We start from the raw sequence: 20,980 nt of genomic DNA on the forward strand, positions 1-20,980 counted from the left end.
AGTGACCTCAGAGCAGTCCCAATGGCATCCTGCTTACCGCAGCACTGCTCTAAACTGTTCTGGGGTCAGTTAGAAGGACCTGGCCAGAGGGATTTGTCTGGAGGCTGAATGGCAGTTAAGAGACAGCCTGTAGACCTCTGTGGCCCCTTTTGGCCCTACTGACCCTCTCTATAAACACACAAACACACCAGAAGTGATGTGTTATGGAGTTACTGCTAGTATATATTTGTCTTTGCTCCACAGCCAAAAAATGATTTGATCAGATCTTATATGAAACAATTAAAATTGTGGAAGTTTCATAGTCGGTTACCTTCAGATACATTCAGATAAAGACTCATATTTATTCAATGACATCATTGCCCTTTGAAGATTAATCCAGCCATGTCGCGTCTCTTGTCTTTCCGTCCCCAACTGTAAGACCTCTTGAAATCATAATTAAGACATTTCTTATACTACTTAACTTATCTAAATCTTTGAATGGCCTTAAGTTTGATACTACTCACTTCAGGAGTTTTAAGGACCCGCAGGAGATCTGTATTTGGTAGACCGACTGGAAAACACAATAGCCCCAGGACGTCGGGCTAGAGATTTTGCCAGCCCTACAGCTAGAAAAAATACAATCTACTTGAGAGAAGATGTCTTTCACTATTGTAAGTTAATGTTGTTAAATAGAGAAACAAAATTATAATTTTTAAAAATGTATAGCCTACTTCTAGTGTATTAGCTAATAAACTTGGACCTCATTATTGAAAGCCAAATTCAAGCATCAAAAGCAGGCCACACCCTATATGTTCTCTTTCATAAAAAATAAAAATAAACAAAATAATAATAATAATTTTCATGCATTCATAGGCTACATGGTTGCAATAACATTTCAGTTCAAATCTTTAAGTGCCATTGTTTAAAATTATTTATTCACTGACATTTCATAGACGGACAGTAATTTCACAGAATATCGCCCTCCTAAATTATTACATATACTGTATGTGCAGTCACAATTCCATGACATTTTTGTATGAAGAATGAGGATTTAATTGAGGAATTCTCATTGAAGAAGAGCAGGAAGAAGCCCTTTTAGTGGTGAGTGATATTTAAATGATTTTATTTGCTGGGCTGTTTCTGATTTGTAAAATTATTCCTCCATGATGTAAATAGCCTATATGGGATTATGACGTGCGCATTGTTTATTTTTATTTCACGAGCATTTATTTCAGAATGTGGACATCTTTATATGCTTTTTGTTCACTGAATATAACATGCGTAGTCTATAACAGGGGTATGGGGGGGGGGCCCCGCAGCTGCTTTAGTCCAGGGCCCCGCAAAGTTTGAACGTGGCACTTGGTGTAGGTCATTTGTACAGTTTCATACAAATAGCGCAACTCATAAAATACAAATGATTTAGGACATACAAATCATACAAATTAGCCACCTCGTAACATATGTGCCAATTGCTGTGAGATCAGGATGGTGCAACCCTCCCATGATCATTTCCTGTCTACTCTCAACTGCAAATTTTAATAAACTAGCAAAATACCTGTTTAAAATAACATAATAATGCGAGCACTAGCTCTCAGTAATGTGTTTATAGAGTGATGGAGAGGGAAGAGAAAGAAGAGTAGACGGGGTGGAGAAGGGGGATTATGGGAAGGCAGTATTGAGCTAATCTTCTGTGATATGTTAATAAATGAGAGAAACTCTAGGGTGGATGCCGCATTTACATCAATCCGTCCTCCCATTTCTCTCTCTCTTTCTCTTTCTTTCAACTCTACCCCAATATCCTGTCCCTCTGTGGCTAGCGTACTAATCTGTTAATAAAATGACTTAGGAAATAAAATGAAGACGTGATATACAACTTCAAACTCCTCGGCATAAGCTGCAAGTCCCTGAAAATAGGGACTATGCACCAAGAGCATAGAGATGAGGCTGTTCTTCTCTTGGCTGAGAGCTGTGGTGTCAGAGATACTGTGATTGAATGATGGCTTGGAAACCCTGCGCTCTAATAATGGAAACCAGACATAGCAAAATATCAAATCTTAAGAAGCTCATCTGGACCTCATTTGGGATGACAGTAAACTGTTTGGTAGAAGAAGAGAAATCACATAATTCTGTCTCTTCTGTTTTTAAGAGATCGAGCTCAATCAATGTTCCCTCATCCCACCATTTAAAATGAACATCCTTTCCATTTACCATCCAAAGTGAAGCAAACCTCACCAGCCATCAGTGTTGAGAATGTCTGGCCAGCGAATGCAACCATTCATACTTCTAGGTTATGTAAACAATGGCCAAATTTTCTAATCTGACCGATAAAATCGAATGACAGCGAGGCTGGCTGATGGAGGAAATGATTGGCCGCTGATTCCAGGAAGATGAGCCTTACCCAGCACAATGAGGTTGACTTGGCTCCAGTGGTATTTGCCGCCAGTCTTGACCTTACAGTGGTATTCTCCAGAGTCGGTCAGCTGCAGGTCGCTGATCAGGAGAGAGGCGTCTCCGTTCAGGTAGTCGCCCGCAAAGGACAGACGACTGGCATGGTTGTCGTTAGTGTAGACCTCGTTGTTGAAGAATGTAATGATCTGAAATAAAAGAGACAGAACTTTTGTGTAAATATAGATGAAAGAAATCAGTAGAGACAGACATCATATTTCAGTTGATGCCAACATAAAATAGCCTGAACAGGATTCAAATACACTAAGTAAAAAAAGATGCATCACTTGCAGATGTAACACTGATTCCTTCACAAAGATCCATAGGAAAAAGAAAATGTGATCCAGAAGCACATATTGTGTAGTAATTCTATCCATAATAACCTTGTTTTCATTCATGTCAAATGAAATATATCTATTAGCATACTAGACCCTTAGCCTTAATTATTAAACTCTGGCATTTAACTTGTCTCTCAGCATCTGTGCTAGAAGTACATGAATAATAATTAACATCATGTGACTTTGGAGGAAAGGGAAACTATTAGTTGATTAGACTTATGGTTTGTGGTTTAATGGATTAAAAAAAAAAAAAAAAAATCCAGAAACCTGATTATCATTGAAACCCGGGGTGGATTTTGACTTGGGCCAACAAGAAACCACTCAAACACTCATAAACACACAGAAGTGCATTAGAAAATATCAAACCACACAAATTGTGATATAGCAACATGCTAAAACAATTAAAACATGCCAAAACTCATATTAACTTAAATATGAATAGGTAGATGCCACATTTGACAGCTCCAGATATGTCGACGTATCCGCCATCTTGGAGCAGTCAGTGTGTCATCACTCACAGTAAAATTTATTGAGTTTTCAAAGATTCCATAAACTTGCACCGCCTCAGGTGTAAAACTGACAAGATTTAAATTCCAGAAGACTACTTTTTGATTACTTTTAGATTACATTTGACCTAAAATAAATTCCATTCTTTTTTTTTTCCTTTTTTTTTCCTGAAGTTTAAACATTGCATTATGCCAGGATTTTCCAAATAGCACCTATATACAACAAGGATGTTGATCCTGGAACAACATTCCAATCAACCAATCAAAACTGAGATATAACTTTTAAGGAACAATCTGTTTTAGGCTTACAATCATAGTTAGGCGGCTCTATGCTCTTGTTAATCAGCTTTAATTTCCCACTAATTTTAGGAATAAAAAAGGGTAGGGTTAGGTTTAGGTGTCTATATTTTGGGACAATAATGTTGATCCAGGATCATCAATAGATGTTGATCCAGTAACATGGCTTACTTGGCAAAATCACGGCAACCAAACTAAAGAGGTTTGTGAGTTGATGAAAAGTTGTATAAAAGCAGTAGAATTTTATAAAGGAAAATTTAAGAGAGAAAAAAAATGGGGCAAATTAAATTATTAACAATTTACTGCCATTGTGTTAATAATATGTTATAATGTAATTTGTACAAAAGTCACTATATTCTGATTATGGGCATTTTAAAATGTAATACAATTTGATTATAAGAACTTAAATTTTTGGAATCTGATTGTGTAATCCAGTTTACATGTAATCAGTAACTACAGTTACTAAATATGGTTGCAGTCAGCTTTATCTGCTTTATATGTTCACATTTAGTTGTTCCCTTATTCTCTGTCTGATTTGCGACAACGGTAATACTCCGTACAAAAGACAAAAGGGTTTGTAATATAAGAACCTCTACCTGTGCTGACTGCCATGGAAAAGATGCTAAATGGCTGTCGCACACAACACAGCTGCCAACACACTCACACACAGTTTGACAGTGAGAGCCTCCTGAATGCCTGAGGTAAAGGACTAAACACTGATGCCACTACACATCAACAGACCTGGGGTCGGGTCCACCTGCCAGAGCCGTCTGCGACTGCTGCTCATCTCACACACACACCACAGCGCGACAGACATGAAAAAACTTCATGAGAAAAAGTTGCTGCACAACTCAACTTCTGCTGAGTTGCATCTGCATTTCTGGCAAAACATCTGTGATTCTTATTGTATGCATTCTGCATCACTGACAAGTCATAACATGATGCTCTATGTCATATTTATTTATTGAGATTACAATTGACACCAGAAAAATCTTCTCTAGCATAATCTTCTCAAACATGATTTACATCTGAGTCACGGGTTATGGCTTCACTTCAAAGAAAGAGGTTCTGGAATGTAAATAAAAAACAGACTCAGTCTGTTCTATTAGCTATTTTTTTTTTTTTATTAGTAAAATGGGAGACCGGTTTAAATAAGCTTAGACTAGCAACCACTCAGCAACAATCCAGAACACCCTAGCAACTGCTTAACAACCACCCAGAACACCCTAACAACCAGCTAGCACACTGTAAAAAATAAAAAGTTAGTTCAACTAAAATTTTCAAGGCAACCGACTGCACATAATTTTTGAGTTGAAGATATCAACTTAATTTTTTCAGTTTTGAAGAACTACAATTATTAAGTTTTGACAACTACATTTATTAATTAAAGTTACTGGAACTTCCAAGTCTGTAAAAGCTTACTATTTTGAGTTCAGATCACCATTCCCTGTAATAACTTACTATTTTGAGTTTAAATTACCTCCCCACATTAAAGAGCTACACAGATGGGCTCAAAAATTAAATAAAAAATTACCTGTATTACAGTGTATGATGTAGCTGTCCATCAGTGTAAACAATGTGCAAAGTAATTAAACCAAAAAGTAAATGATTTATAAAGTTATTGGCTTCTAAAATAAGGAGTCGACTCTGAATCGCTGAAACGAGTCGTTATAGATTTCAAATCTTTTGCCCATCTCTATGTACGTCACTAGGAACACTTTGCATAATAATCTCCGCCTACCGTCTTGAGAGAAACGGAACTCTGACCTGCCTCACCCCCCCCCCACACACAGACGCTCTGGTTGGTGTGGTAGCATCATGTCGAGGAGACAGTGTGTTTTTAATTGTTAATGCAAGTTTGTTTTATTTTCACTGCCAAAGAATGAAGATCAGAAGAACCAATGGCTAAAATTCATTTTTACCACAATACCAGAGCAGTACAACAAATCCCTTTTGTTGTGTTCACAACATTACACTGATGACTGCTTTTCTAATCTCAGTGAGTTCAAGGCGGGATTTTCAAAGTCTTTGGCCATAAAAGAGGGTTCATTACCAACTTTATTTGGACCAACAAGCATCTCCGAATCATAACCTGTAAGTATGATTTTATACTTATGTGTTAGTTTTCTCCCGAGCGTCTTATCAGTATGTGTGCTGTCTGCAGCCTTTGTGCTGATGATCTTCATTTACAAACACGTCAGTAACTCCGTGAATACTCAACGAAGATACACGAGAGAGATATCTATAGAAAGCTTGACATGTCTACTTTAAAACTAAACAAGTGCTGCCCGAAAATATTCTGTGATAAAGTTATCCATAGGAAAACAATGTGATGTCCGTTTTTCATGTCTCCCTTCATTATATCTAATCTGATCACGCCCCCGCGCTTAACGCGCTATTCAGATTCAAACTGAAGCGCGCGGCTTGAATACACACACACAGAAGAAAAAGCAGCAAGACTGTTCAAGTTTTTTATTTTACTGTTTGCTTCGCGATGAGAGAAATAATACACAATTCACCCCAAAAAGAAGCTAATGCATTGTTTACCGTGAAGTTGTGTACAGAACAACCAATCAAAACTGACTACTTCTGTTGACCAATCAGAACACAGCATTCTATCGAAAGGTGGGGTTTAAGGAAACTGAATCTTTTGAACAGCTTTGCACGAACCGATTGGGGATCTCTGAGAATTGAGGTCATTTTAAAATGATATTTTGACAAAATTACAATGTTTTTTAACCTTGGATGGATTTACAGTGATACAGTGACAGGAAGCTTACAAATTTTCATCTTACTGGCTCTTTAAATCATCCACTGACAGTAAACCAGTTAATTTATGAATGTTTATTTGAATGACTTTGGCACAAACAGCTTTACAATTCCACAATGTAAACAATAAATATTATGCCCAAATCAAATACATCAGGTTTAAGATTTTTTCTCTTTGACAATGACGTCAGGGAAAGTTATTGCTGGCGGACGCAAACTTTCAAAGGGAGCTCCTGGAAAATCCTTGGAAACCCCGTCGCAGCTGGTTGCCATGACAAATTTCAAATGAGCATGCACAGATAAGTTGACCTCAATCTAACTGGGTGTCAACTACAACTTCAAAATAAAATCAACTCAATTTATAAAATAAGATGAACTTTTCCTGAGAAACGTCTGAAAGTGAGATCAAGTGGCTTACAACAGATAGTTCAAGTTACAACTAGCAATTTTGTTGTCAGTGAATGCAAAAATCTTAGTAAGGTGAACAATTTTGAGTTGTCGTTTTTACAGTGCAGTGGCCTAGTAAACTACCTAGCAACAACCTAGCAAACAAATAGCAGCCACCCACAACATCCTGGCTAGCAAGCACCCAAAATACCCAGTAACCAATAACCACTTAGCAACACCCTAGCAACCACCCAGAACAAACTAGCAAAAGCCTAGCAACCACCCAGAGCACCCTAACAACAACTTAGTAAAATACAAGCAACCACACACAACAGTCTGTCAACTGCCTAGAAATCGCCCGGAACACCCTAACACACACCTAGCAATGGCCTAGTAAAATTCCTAGCAACACCCTAGCAACCAACTAGCAACCACCCACAACATCCTGGCTAGCAACCAAGCAGAACACCCTGTAAGCACTTAGCGAAACCCTAGCAACCACCCAGACCACCCTAGCAACCACCTTGCAACACCACAATGTAACTGCCTAGCAACCACCCAAAAAAAAGCCCTAGAAACTGGCTAGCAACCACCCAGAACACCCAATAAGTATCTAGCAACACTCTATGAACCACACAGAACAACCTAGCAATACCCTAGCATCCACCCTAAACACCCTAGCAACTTCCTAGCAACCAATGAAAACACATTAAAAAACACCCAGCAACACCCTAACAACCAGCTTGTAATCACCCACAACACTCTAGCTAGCAACCTCCCAGTAACAACCTAGCATCCACCCAGAACACCTTTACAACAGCCATCTGTCCGTCTATTCAACATCGTTTTTTTTTTTTTTCGGTAAAAATAACAAATTATGAGTGCCACTAAATGCATTTGATCATTTTATTAACATTGTTGGCATGAAAAACATCAGTTTATAAACCGTACTCACGAAATCATAAACTGTTACCTTGGTTTAACAAATTGTGCCCACGAATTTCCAATCCGTGCGCTCAGTTTTTGTAAACCGTACCCTCGGTTTTTGAATCCGTACCCACAAATTCATAATCCGTGCGCACACTTTCACAATACGTTCCCACGGATCTGTAAACCGTACTCACGGATTCATGCAGCAAGCTCCTGTTAACATACAGTTTTATTGACTATTATTATGTGGAATAGGTTTAATAATAATAAAGGAATAATCTTATAATAGCAACTGATTATTATTGTAAAATAAACCTGGCATTGTGACTAACTCTGGAGTAAATTTTTCCTGTTTTTTCCCGTTCCTGTTGTAAATTGTTTTGGATAAAAGATTCTTATGCATAACCTGTATAATAATATATAATAATAATAAAAATAAAAATAAAGTTATTTTTATCATTTTAATTTGTAGGCTAAATAAATGATTACAAGAAAATAATTCATGAATTGCTTTATTTTTAAATAAACTTTGACAGTTTTGTAAATGCTTGTCTACAATTCTTTCTTAACATGCATGAAGACTTATTTTTCTGATTTTATTATACCTAAGATCCATCCACCCCACCTGCCTGAGTTAAACCGTGGGTACAATTTGTTAAACGGAGGGAACAGTTTATGAATTTGTGAGTACGGTTTATAAACTGAGGGGACGGATTGCAAAAGCGTCATCACGGATTGATTTTTTTTCTCCTACAGGTGACGTGCGGGGCTCTCCGTAATATCCTCATCCCCTGCCTCGTTCCTCTTTTCGCCCCCAGAAATCTGTCCCAACCACCGCCACATTTAGTTTAATCTTATTTTTTTTCTTTAATAGCTAACTCCCTCCTCTTTCAGTCTATGCTCCCTGCTCTGGCTCCATTCATTCTTCTTCCTTGTGTTTTCTGATGGACGCTATTCGTTTCCATGTTTTTTCGCGCTGGTTTCACTGCAAACTGCGTGCAGCCAATGAGCATATGAAACGTAATCATGTAGCATTACAGCACAGTGTTCGTGGGAAATGTAGGAAGTGCTGCCCGGGGGATAAATGACCAAGAACAGAACCTCATGTCATGCATCACCAGCCAAACTGGCTAATAAATTTTAAATTAACACCCGCCAAAATGAATTTTAACCTGCATTTGGCGGGTAGGCGGGTGTTAATTTAGAACCCTGATTTTAATTAATGGTGTCTCAAATGTTATCTTTCTATTAAATATTGCATGTGATGGGCAACCCCGTCCCATAGACTTAAAAGACTCTGATGCAAGTTTCTTTTTAGGCCTGTCTGTCTACTGAAATGAAATCTCAACTGATTCAGAAACAGATCTGCGTTGACTTTCAAACAAAGGAAAAGATCTTTGTCTGTTATGTGTGGGAATAAAAAGCCTTATCGCAATCAGAAAATTAATTTAATCTGTGGCATATCTCCTGACTGACACATATTGACTTCCCCCTGATGAATTACAGCACACTAATATATAACGGATACCTAAACCCAAAGCTATGTTCAAACAATGTTAGTTTCACAGTGAAAGATTCTCTCTTTAGGCAGATAAGACAAAGCTCTTATCTGAATGTGTTTCCATGAGAGCGAGGGAGAAGAGAGATGGGTGAAGCATCTGTTAGGTATACTGATACACACGTCCCAGGTGGGTGTGCATTTCAAAGAGAGATGTGTAGAAAAAAAACTGATTTAGACTTGTGACAGTATGGCAGGAAAGCAGAGAAGCACAGTGCTCACAAGCCTCAGACTGTGAAACCATGAAGGCAGTCATTTTTGACTGTGGTATCATTGAGAGAGAGATGACAATCAAAACTAGGCAGTTGCTAGGATGTTTTGTGTGGTTGCTAGGGTGTTCTGAGAGACTGCTACATGGTAGCTTGCAAGGTTAAGATTTTATACTCGTGCCCTACTGACAAAGATAAAAAAAAGAGACATTCGCTTGTGTCAGAAGAGTTAACTTTTATTAAATTTTTATTATATTAAAGGATTATGATGTAATTTTGATTTATTCTTATTCTTATTCTTTGGAATAGTTACTTGAAAAAGAGAAAAATATGATGGTTACAGGAAGGGCACACAACCTTGTGACAACTTTCCACTTAAAAAAGTATAATTAGAAAAAAAGAAAGAAAGAAAGAAAGAAAGAAAGAAAGAAAGAAAGAAAGAAAGAAAGAAAGACAATTTGGTGGCAATCACATGAATCCTCTAAGAGGAGAATTTAAAAGTTTATGTATTTACACAAAATCCAAAATAGCTGACTTCCCAATGGGCAGAGCAAACAAATGTCAAAGTAAAATTTGATTGGCCCAATGAGAATTATACATGTCCAGAGTTTCATATACTATTAGTATGTATGATATATGTAGTTTGTAGCACGTATGCATGTTTTTAAATACCACTTTCTCTGCTTGGGTCCTAATGATAATAATGGATCCATTTGTTTTGTTATCATCAAAATGTGCATATTTAGCAAATACAGGAAAAATACATTAGCGTCACATAAAAAAAATAAATAAATAAATAAAAAAATAGACTGTAATAGGTTAGGGTTAGGGTTAAGGTTAGTACAATAAGTTGACATGTACTTGCAAAGTTACTTATAGTCAGTAGAATGTCTGTTGGGGGACCATCAAAATAAAGTGTTAGGAGATATTAAGCAGACGATAACTAATACTCTAATCACTGGTAGCTGACATGTACTGTAGTTGCAAAGGTACTTGTAGTTTGTAGAAAGTGGACTTCCAAAATAGTGTCTTTTGACCATTTGAGCAAGATAACATTACCCTGGTCAAACTACATAGCATGTACTTCAGCTGGAAATTTTCACTAGGCTGTTATAAACTCACATCAAAACTCACATCAAGAGAAATCTAAGTGAAACAGAAATACAGAGATAAGAAACAATGAGAGAAGACATTGTGAGGGCATAAAGAGCAAAATATCTCTTACCACGCGCTGTTTGATGTTGGGTTTCTGCAGGAGCCATTCTATGTCCAGTGTTTGCCCATTCGACTGCCAGAACTGGTGATGACAAGGCAATGTGGCATTGTCCCCAACAACCCGCTTCATCTCGGTCTGAGCCCCGGCCGAGAGCAAACTCAACAGTACTGTAAATAAAAGACACACACACAACATGTCTATAAGATCACACAATGGCATATGTTATAAAATGTTCATGCTCTATTGTGTAGCACCTACACTAAACTCTAACCTGAACCTGACTGATATTGAAACAACCATGCCATTTTAACTGGCTTCTACAAGTCTTTGAGCTATTATATTGTGACTTGTGTTTCACAGGACTCGCCCCTGCGTCCTCCACATCACAAGTCTAATGCTATACCGGGTGCGCTACTAAGCAATTTTACTATGGCAAACATATGGAGCTGGTTATGTGATACAAACATCAAAATGAATTTGAATACAAATCATGCACTATGGTAAAAATATTTTGAGGTCATAACATACTGTAGCATTGTGCAAGAAACTGCACAAAATAAGTTTTTATTAATCGTTAATATGCCTCATAATCATAATGTGTGTGAAAAAGGAATAAAGATTAATTCAGCCGTGACATTCTAATGAAAAAAAAAAATATATAAGTAATAAAAAATAAATACAAAAATTGAAAGGCTAACTGCACCATGCTAACCAGTCAAACCGTAACTCTTAGTTCTGCTGATGTAATCAAGGCCTTTGGGCAGAGAAATAAAAAATATCTCCAACAATCATATCATATCCCATTATGATCCAGTCAAATCCCGGTGGATAAAAAGTCCCTTTTTCACAATTTCCCACTGAATGTTTTACATGGGAATACAATCCAGTATCTAAATGTGTTATGAATGCCATTTCATGTTGTTTTAAATGTTCTTAACATTCATTTTGCAGGTTAGGTTTTCAACAATGTCAATAAAGTTCCACTACATGACTGAAATTATAATTTAGTTTAACGAAAAAACACTGCAGCATCACATAGAAATATTTAAGTGCAACTTTGGAAGGTTAACAAAGTCCCAAAATCCCAGATAGTCACATTTTTACCCACTCTTCTGATTTATACATTTACAAATGCACCACCAAACAGCATGTCCACATCGAGTATGCTATTTCAGATAGGGCCTCTATGAGCCCAGAGTTCTTCCTGCCACAGGGATCCCGGCTAATTTACTGGAGGCTGTTGGACATTGCTGGAGGCTTGAGTAGCATTAAAGACAGGCGTCGTGGGGATTTGCAGACTACTTTGTTCCCATGAGGGAGGAATGGGATGAGATGCGCAATTTTTTCTACCTGCTGCGTGGAGGTTGCAATACAAACAATACAGAATACTTTCAGCTTCACTAGTCTTATATATGCAAAACCAACAGATATTTATGGAGCACTGGCATTAGCATAACATTACACTTAATCTGCTGCCGGATATCGCAAATAGCTGTAGACTCTTCACGTATGCAACTTTTGCTAAAATGATGCCAGCATACACATACATTGTACTTCTGTAAATATTATGACATTTCCTCATTTTAGCTCTTTAACCCAAGGGAATAGGAAAGGGAATGAGCTTTGGACTGATAGATGTGCTGTTTTAATTGTGTTTTGTCTGGCTGTGCTCATTTGGCAATCATCATGTCATGTTAAGAATGCATGTGCCACCTGTCACTGGCGAAGCACGGCTTGATTAGATGACTGACATGCATGAGGGACTGTCCTCAATCAATGAGACACCACCTGTGCCGAAACACTGGACCTACTGTGTCATGATACAAAGTCAATGGGCTCTAATGCATCTGATTTATGGTTTCTGGAGTTCACCAGATCATGCAACTAGGGGACCACGACACATTTTCATAACGATATGCAAATGAAAACTCAAGTGGTGTTTTAAACTAATGTTCTCTTAACTGGTTATCAAGAGGCAACCAACCTGTCCTCCAACCAATACACTCATATAGGTCGTTTGTCCAAATCCCTGAAATACGACCCATTAGAGCGTATACTACAATTGCGCCCCTATCGGCAAAAGGTCGTTTTCATATTAATGTTTTGTACTCTTTTATTTGCACTCTGATTTGCATTTTGTGTAGCTCAGTTGGTAGATTATTGCGTTATACCTTGAAATGTAATCATGCTATCATGGGTTTGATCCCAGGGGACGGATGTGCACAAACATTTTTATGCTCAATAAATCATAATTTAGCATGATTTCTGTGAGGGTTAGGTTTAGGGGTGGGGTTAGGTGTGGTCATTTGAACGAATAAGCCACCTAGTAAAATATGTAGGAAATACTGTGAGATAGGTGTAAAAAGCCCACACATTGCATTTAAATAAACATGCGTTTAACATGAAGTTAAAACTATTTCATTTATTTTGTTTTTGTCAGAATGCAAATCCAAATGCTCTTCAGTACATTTTGCAGAGTGACCTGGTGAGCACATGAGCTACAGCACATTATCTAATCTTGAGTCTGACATGATTTAAACCATTTTAGATGCTCAAACAAACATTTTTAGGGGTTGTGGTATTAATTAAAAGCCAAATACTTTTCAGTACATTGTTTTTCAGTGCTTCCTACCACATATGAATTAGAACATGAATTCCAATACAAGCTTTAATGTTAAATCTATTGTGATGACTTGGCAATTTTGTCAGCTTTTTAGACGTTGAAACAAACATTTAGCTTGTTGTCAAAATGTAAATCCAAATACTCTTCAGCACATTGTTTCCAGAATAGAACCAGGAAGTATGACCATATTAGCCCTGATCTGTCAACACTGCACTGCATTGGCTGCAAAATCTTACTTATTACTTCTAAAGCCCTGAATGGTTTAGCACCTCAGTATTTAAATGAGCTCTTGTTACATTATAGTCCTCCACTTCCGCTGTGTTCTCAAAAATCTGCCAATTTGACAAGACCTAGAATATCAAAACCAACCACAGGCGGTAGATCCTTTTCTTGTTTAGGGCCTAAACTCTGGAATAACCTACCTAACATTGTTCAGAAGGCAGACACACTCTTGCAGTATAAATCTAGATTAAAAAGCTATCTCTTTAACCTGGCTTACACATAACACAGTAATACACTTCTAATATCCAAATCCATTAAAGGAATTTTAGGCTGCATTAATTAGGTAAACCGGAACGGGAAACACTTCCCATAACACTCTATGCACTTGCTACATCATTAGAAGAATGGCATCTACGCTAATATTAGTCTGGTTCTCTCTTATTATTCCGAGGTCACCGTAGACACCAGATCCAGTCTGTATCAAGATCGGAGGGTCGTACTGATCCAGTACGTATCCAGACCAGATGGTGGATCAGCACCTAGAAAGGACCTCTACTGCCCTGAAAGACAGCGGAGACCAGGACAACTAGAGCCCCAGATACAGATCCCCTGTAAAGACCTTGTCTCAGAGGACCACCAGGACAAGACCACAGGAAACAGATGATTCTTCTGCACAATCTGACTTTGCTGCAGCCTGGAATTGAACTACTGGTTTCGTCTGGTCAGAGGAGAACTGGCCCCCCAACTGAGCCTGGTTTCTCCCAAGGTTTTTTTCTCCATTCTGTCACCGATGGAGTTTCGGTTCCTTGCCGCTGTCGCCTCTGGCTTGCTTAGTTGGGGACACTTCATTTACAGTGATATCATTGACTTGATTGCAAATGATTGCAAAGATACAATTTAAACTGAACTGAGATGATGACATCACTGAATTCAACTGCCTTTAATTGTCATTCTGCATTATTGACACACTGTTTTCTTAATGAATGTTGTTCAGTTGGTTTGAAACAATCTGTTTTTTTTTTAAAGCGCTATATAAATAAAGATGACTTGACAAATATGGGATAACTTGAGTTTGACACCTTTGTCACACATTATCCAACAGTGAGAACTTAATTATCCTAATGTGGAAATGTTGATATATAAGTAGTACCTGCATACATTCTGAGATTTCATGAGAGAACCCAGATGAGATCTGCATGGGTCTCTTCAGGGTACATCCTGAAGTCATTCTCATTAAGGGTGAATTCCAGCTCTATAGTCTCAAAGGGCTCAATAGGCTGCCGGCAGTGAGAATTAGAGAAATTACGTCGCTGCTATTGCTCTTTGTCTCTTCCCTTGAACTGCCAAACTAAAACATTGAGTCAGCAAAAAAGCAGCATGGAGCTTCCCTGTAGTCAGCCCTGCTCATGATTTTTTAATGCATTGCTTGCATCCTCCATCATGTGGTCTGGTCTCCATAGTCAGGTGTGTGTATGTATGTGTCCTGTGTGAAACTCTGTTAAATTGATTTGATTGGGAATAGTACAGCTCAGGAACATTAAAAAAATACAAGTGTTTGTGAAAGTCACATTGAACAGTTGAATTATTATTATTATTTTTGTTAACTTAATTTTAAACAAGCTATTTCCTCACTGTCAAAATGCATCCAATTATGTCTATTAAATGCTCCATCAGAGCTTTCTCAAGTACAGTGAGACTCACAGTAAAAAAAATACAAAATTTGACAGGTATTGGTTGATATTTTTATGCTCGGCTCTTTGAGGATTGACATAAAAGACAATTTGCTGAAAGATTATGAATAATAAATACAAATAAAAATTAAATAACTGTAAAATAAATGAAACAAATTTTTCAAACACTTTGAATTCACAATATTTTTATATGATAGACAATGATATTGTGTTTTATGTTTTCAAATATTTTTTGAATGATTTTGAATAAGTATTCGTTTGATTTCAACAATTTTGTGTACATGTCATTTGCTAACTTGAATGTATATTACATTACATCAGCCAGCACATTGGCTTCATTTACTTTAGTTTTTTCCTAATTGTCTGTGTTAAGAAGCAGACACAAGATTGGTTCATTCAGAGTGTATTGGGCTAGATAGGGTCTCCTGGGACATTCTTACTGGTGAGCTCTGTGCTAAATGCCCTTATTCTCTCACCCACGTCTGAATTCAGAAATATGTGATTAAATCTCTGCTATAACCGCCGGTCCTGTCCTCATTGCAGAGAGGTGAGAGGTGTGTCTCTATGCTCAGACCTCTGACTGCATATTTCCTTAGACACTTTCTAGCTCAGCTTGCTGAGTCATACCTTGACTGCTACCTGATACGGATGAATATAATAATGTGTTAGAACAAGCTGGCAAGAAATCAAAGAACAGAATGAAAGCTATTTTAATTCCATCCTCCTTCAAGGAAAGTAAATATCAGCTGCAAAAATATCCAGCATGCTGCCAGCCAGGTGGTTTAATAGCACTTCTTCACACGCCGGCCTGCTTTATACTTCAGCTCAGGTGGAAAACAAGAGTGATGTGATGATGGATTTGAAAACTGTGCTTTATTCTTTACACAGTGCAGCAAACAATCACATTTCAAATGAGATTTCACCAATCACCAATGAACGCATTGTCATCAAGCACATTAATATCGAAAAATAAAAACTTTTTTTTTTACTTTGCATGCACCTTCAGGACATGCCGATGATGGTATCTACCAAATTTTGTTCCAATATGTCAAAGCATTTAAAATTATTACACTTTAAGACAAATTTCAAAATGGCACACAGATGTTTTGACTGATCCTGACAAAACCGTTATTGACAGATTCATCATGATCCAAGGAATCCAAAATCTTCTGTTTCAGTGTAAAAATTATTTGTAATTTAACATGTTCCCCTTTGTATTTGGAATGATTTATTGGTGCATATGTTCTAACGAAAAAAACAAAAACAAAAAAACAACAACAACAAAAGAATTGTTCCAACTCTGATTTTCATTTTAAGTTGACATTAAAAATGCCCTTTGCTTCCTGGTTCTGGATCCTGGTTCTGATATGTAATGTATGGAAGCCCGTTTCCACCACTGAATTAAAATAATAATAATAATAATAATAATAATAATAATAATAATAATAATAATAATAATTTTATCTAACAGTTTTTACTATTTCTTGCAATTGCAAGTTTACATCTCACAATTCTGACTTTATTTCTCAGAATTGTGAGATATAACCTTGCAATTGTATATTATAAAATCTGAGAAACGAAGTCAGAATTATGAGAAGAAAATTGGAAAATTTTCTGTGAGAAAAGAAATTCTGAATTAAAATTTAATTAAAATTAAAAACATTGTATCACGCAGTTCTGAGAAAAACAAGTCAGAACTGCAAGACTGTAAACTCACAATTGCAAGAAAAAAACAAAAATAAATCTGAATTGTGATATAAAAAGCCACAATTAACTTTTTACATTTTGTATTCAGTGGCAGAATCGATTAAAATATCTTATTACACTTTGAGATGCATCATATTATAGAAGAAACAGGGTTTATGTCAACTTTAAGCTTATTCTCATTGTTTGCTGTTTACATCATCTTGCTACCTAACAATTTAGCAAAAATCTGCAACACATGCTGTTTTATAACAAAGTTCGGGAGGAACAGTCGCAGTTCATTAACCTGATTAACACAAGTGGAGACCAATCAGTAATCAACTCATGACAAGGTATAAATGACAGCAGAACCTATCTCTGTTCATTGACCGTTTTCAGCATCCCTCCTCCACCCCATTTCTCCTCACTTATAGATCCATCTACTCTTACCACAACCGGGGGGAGTACTCTGGGTTCGGGCCACTTCCCGAGCTCGGAGCCCTCCACCCGGACAGCACGCCAAATACGCATAAACTTACGGTATTAATATACGTAGATGTGAACTCGTGAATTTTCATGTGGTGGAAGTGTTTTGTAAAAAAAAAAAAAAAAAAAAAAAAAAACTGCAGTAGTTTGGTAACCGAAGGTTGTGTTTTGTTTTTGAAAGTGATTTATTATTTAAAAGTTTTTTTTTTTTTTATGTATTACATGATTAGAATGGTTGTTTAAGTTAAGTCTAAGGGAGACAATAAATATAAGCTTGTGGGTTCCTGGTTTCTTTTGCTTCTTTTTCCTCTTCTGCTGCAGGTGTTTAAATTGCCATTTTACCACATTCAACTGCCCTTTATACTGAACTACCTCTTCAGAGGAAATGTAACAAAGGAAAATGGAAATGCAATGGATATACTGTATGAGAGAGAGAGAGATAGTTCTGTGAAAATGCCCCAGGGTGAGTTGTGCTCCAGTAAATTCACACTCAGTAGAAAGCATCTCCTGTGTTAGTCAACCAATACCTCAACCCCCCTTAAACATCCTTAAACTCCTTAAGCCCTCAACCCGAATGCCTGTAAATCTAATGTACGACTACATCCAGCCCTGGATTACATTCAGTGCACAAAGGCAGCAAAGGAGATTCCCAATTAGCCAAAACAATGACTGATAATGAGCAATAATCTCATAATTCAATCTGCAGCACTAGCCAACACATCAGCTTTGAGTTAGGATCCAAACTCGATTTACAACGCAATCCCTCTTTAACCTACATGTGATAAGAAAAGTATACTGTCCCCATGAATTGGCACGAAAGCAAATCAGGCTTGTCTGATTTCCCTTTGTCCAGCATAAGTCTTTCTACATTAGCAATGGTCTAATCTCAAAACATTTGACTTGTAAGAGTCTTACTTTAAGAACAAGATCAAGAAGAGCTTAGACGTCTTAATGCTGCTCGTCTAGTTATCCGTGATCTCACGTGAGCTCTCTGACTGTGGGATGTAAAGTAACACCGAATACTGAAACTGACTGCCTGATGAATTTAACAGAGTGATCAATATGTGCCGTTAACTAACAGGCTGTTAAGCAAGGCTTTGTTTAAGCATGTTATGCACTAAACGTGTCAAAAAAACAAGGCAAAAATATATGGTTGGAGATTCTATGCTATTTCCATCTAGTTACTTTCATATACTACACACACTACTGTTCAAATGGTTGTAGATTTTTTATATTAGAAAAACATTTTTTTTTTTGATTTGATTAAAAAAACCCACAGTAAAAACAGTAATATTGTGAAATATTATTACAATTTCAATTAACTTTTTTTTTTTTTGCCATAAATATATGAATAAGAGAAGACATCCTGTTTTACTGTCCACAGATTAAATTTCAAAAAAGTGATTTTAAAACCATATAAAATAATAAATGCAAGTAGTGTATACTTTAAAGTTTCAAATCACTTTTGTGAAAGTAAAATGTCAAAATATGGGTCAAATAATGTTGCATCGTCATTCAGCATAAAATATATATTTATGTAAAAATAAAACATCATTCTTATTCTGACATGTACTTATTATAATAAAAAACATAGCGGTTTGAAGGATAGTGGCAAAGATTGGTAATAATTTAAAATGAGCATTTTAAAATGGATTTAAAATGACAATTAATTAGTTGTTGTGTGTTACAACAACCTTTAATATAGTTATTTAATGTCATCTGATTAATTTACATGTCATCTAATGTTTTTTTTTTTTTTTTAGATTATTTGATGAATAGAAAGTTCAAAAGAACAGTATTTATTTTAAACATAAATCTTTTGTGTCATTATGAATATTTTTAATTTTCACTTTTGATCATCAGATTGAATGCATGTGCTGCACTTTTATAATGCTCAGTATGTAAATAACGTCTGTTGTGACTGTTGTGAATCTCCATGCACCAATGCAGTTCAGGCTAGGTTTCTGAACACTGAATAGGCAATGCTATGTAAATATGCGCAGTCATCCGATCTTATGTCAAAGCCAAATGAATGATGTGTTTTTTCAAGCGTGTTTATTTATTTTTTCATGAATGATCTATGTGGACTGGAGAGAGAGCTGTAGGCTCCATCTACATAACACACGAGACTCTTTACTTGAAAGAGAAAGGAAAGTCCTTTGCTCCTGGCCCCTTTAAAAGCTGTTGAACTCTGTTTAAACACTCTCAGACTCCTGATGCTGCTTTGCCCTGTCTTACATCTCAACTGAACTCAATTCAATTCATTTATGAAAATAAATTCATGGGCGCTGCTGACATAGCACACATCATCTGATTCTCTCTGACACATGATAATTTGCCGTTGCAGATGAGAAAACATGGAAATATTCAGGCCTCTGGGGTCTGAGCTCTACAGCGCTTCCAGACAGGTGCCAGGATTAACAGACAAAACAGCATTTTTTTTCCCTTGCAAACTTGGCTGGATATGTTTGAGAAGTTATGAAAAAAAAAAAACAGGTCAGAAAAAAAATACAGCAACAACAATACGACTAATTTATATGTTGCATCTATTTATGTGAGGAGAAACCAATATAATATTATATGTAATATAATGTAAATCTGAAAAAAGAAACACTATATATAAATAATTATGAGAATAAAGTAAGACTCGAAAGATAAACATTTTTATTTATTTATTATTATTATTATTTCTGTGGCAGAAATGAGTTTTCATACAATATAATCATAATAATAATAATAATAAATATAATAAATTATATTTAATAATAATAATATAACTTAAAATAATATAACCTTAAATAAACAAACAAATAAATAAATAAATGTTTTATGAATTAAATCATAAATAAACTGACTTATTTTCAAACAAAATAAATAAATAGATACATTAGTAATGATTCAGATTATTTTGACTGGTGCTGAATGATAGTTAGGTCAGACTTGGATGTATTGGATGGACAGAAAATACACGGATGATGAGTTAAAGTCAAACACACAGACTTTCCATCTGCTGTTTTAAAGAATCACATCTGTTCGGAAGTTTATTAGCTTCCAGCATCATTATTCCCACTTTTTTAAAATACAGATAGCAAGTTCTCTTAAGATCCTACCAGCAGGCACACTCTTAATCAAAAGCATTTCATCAGCCAAACGTCTGCTACGTTTTGCACACACACATGCTAGCTACTTCTGACTGGACCGCTGTTCCTTCAGACTAAAGACGGTGCTTTGATGGGATAATGTAGCGTAATCCTCTTTATGTCATGGGTGGTCAACAGAACCTCAGCAGGGTCGTCTCATTTACACTGCATTAATACCAGCACAGCTTGTCCTTGACAAACGCCTGTGGGGCTCGTGATAGCTGTGATGCTAACAGTGAAGGATGTGACTAATGGACTTCAGCAGGGTGACTGGACATTTACCCTGGTTTCACAAGGTGTGCAGACAATTCATTAAAAAAAAACGTTTTAACTGTTCGCTTCACATTTTAAAATAAAAATTCAGTATCCTCAGAGCTATTCTTTCACTATTCCTTGAGTAAAAGAAGTTTGCTCAATTGTATTGACTGTGCACTTGTATATAATATCTATGAAGTAAAATACCATTTAAAGAAGGACACTTTCATGACTTCCTTAACAAAC

The 20,980-nt window shown here is 36.5% G+C and overlaps 1 protein-coding gene across 1 annotated transcript in view; it reads right to left on the minus strand.

Moving 5' to 3' along the window:
- The window catches only part of LOC113061742 (CXADR-like membrane protein), an 83,747-nt gene that overhangs the window by 14,550 nt on the left and 48,217 nt on the right, over positions 1–20,980 (minus strand). Inside the window, exons 2-3 of the mRNA XM_026231144.1 lie at positions 10,644–10,801; positions 2,378–2,573 (exon numbers count right to left, since the gene is read on the minus strand). Coding sequence (XP_026086929.1) covers positions 2,378–2,573; positions 10,644–10,801 — 354 coding nt within the window. The remainder of the gene's footprint in view (positions 1–2,377; positions 2,574–10,643; positions 10,802–20,980) is intronic.

The sequence above is a fragment of the Carassius auratus genome, chromosome 43 (assembly GCF_003368295.1).
Source record: "Carassius auratus strain Wakin chromosome 43, ASM336829v1, whole genome shotgun sequence".
Classification (NCBI taxonomy): Eukaryota; Metazoa; Chordata; class Actinopteri; order Cypriniformes; family Cyprinidae; genus Carassius; species Carassius auratus.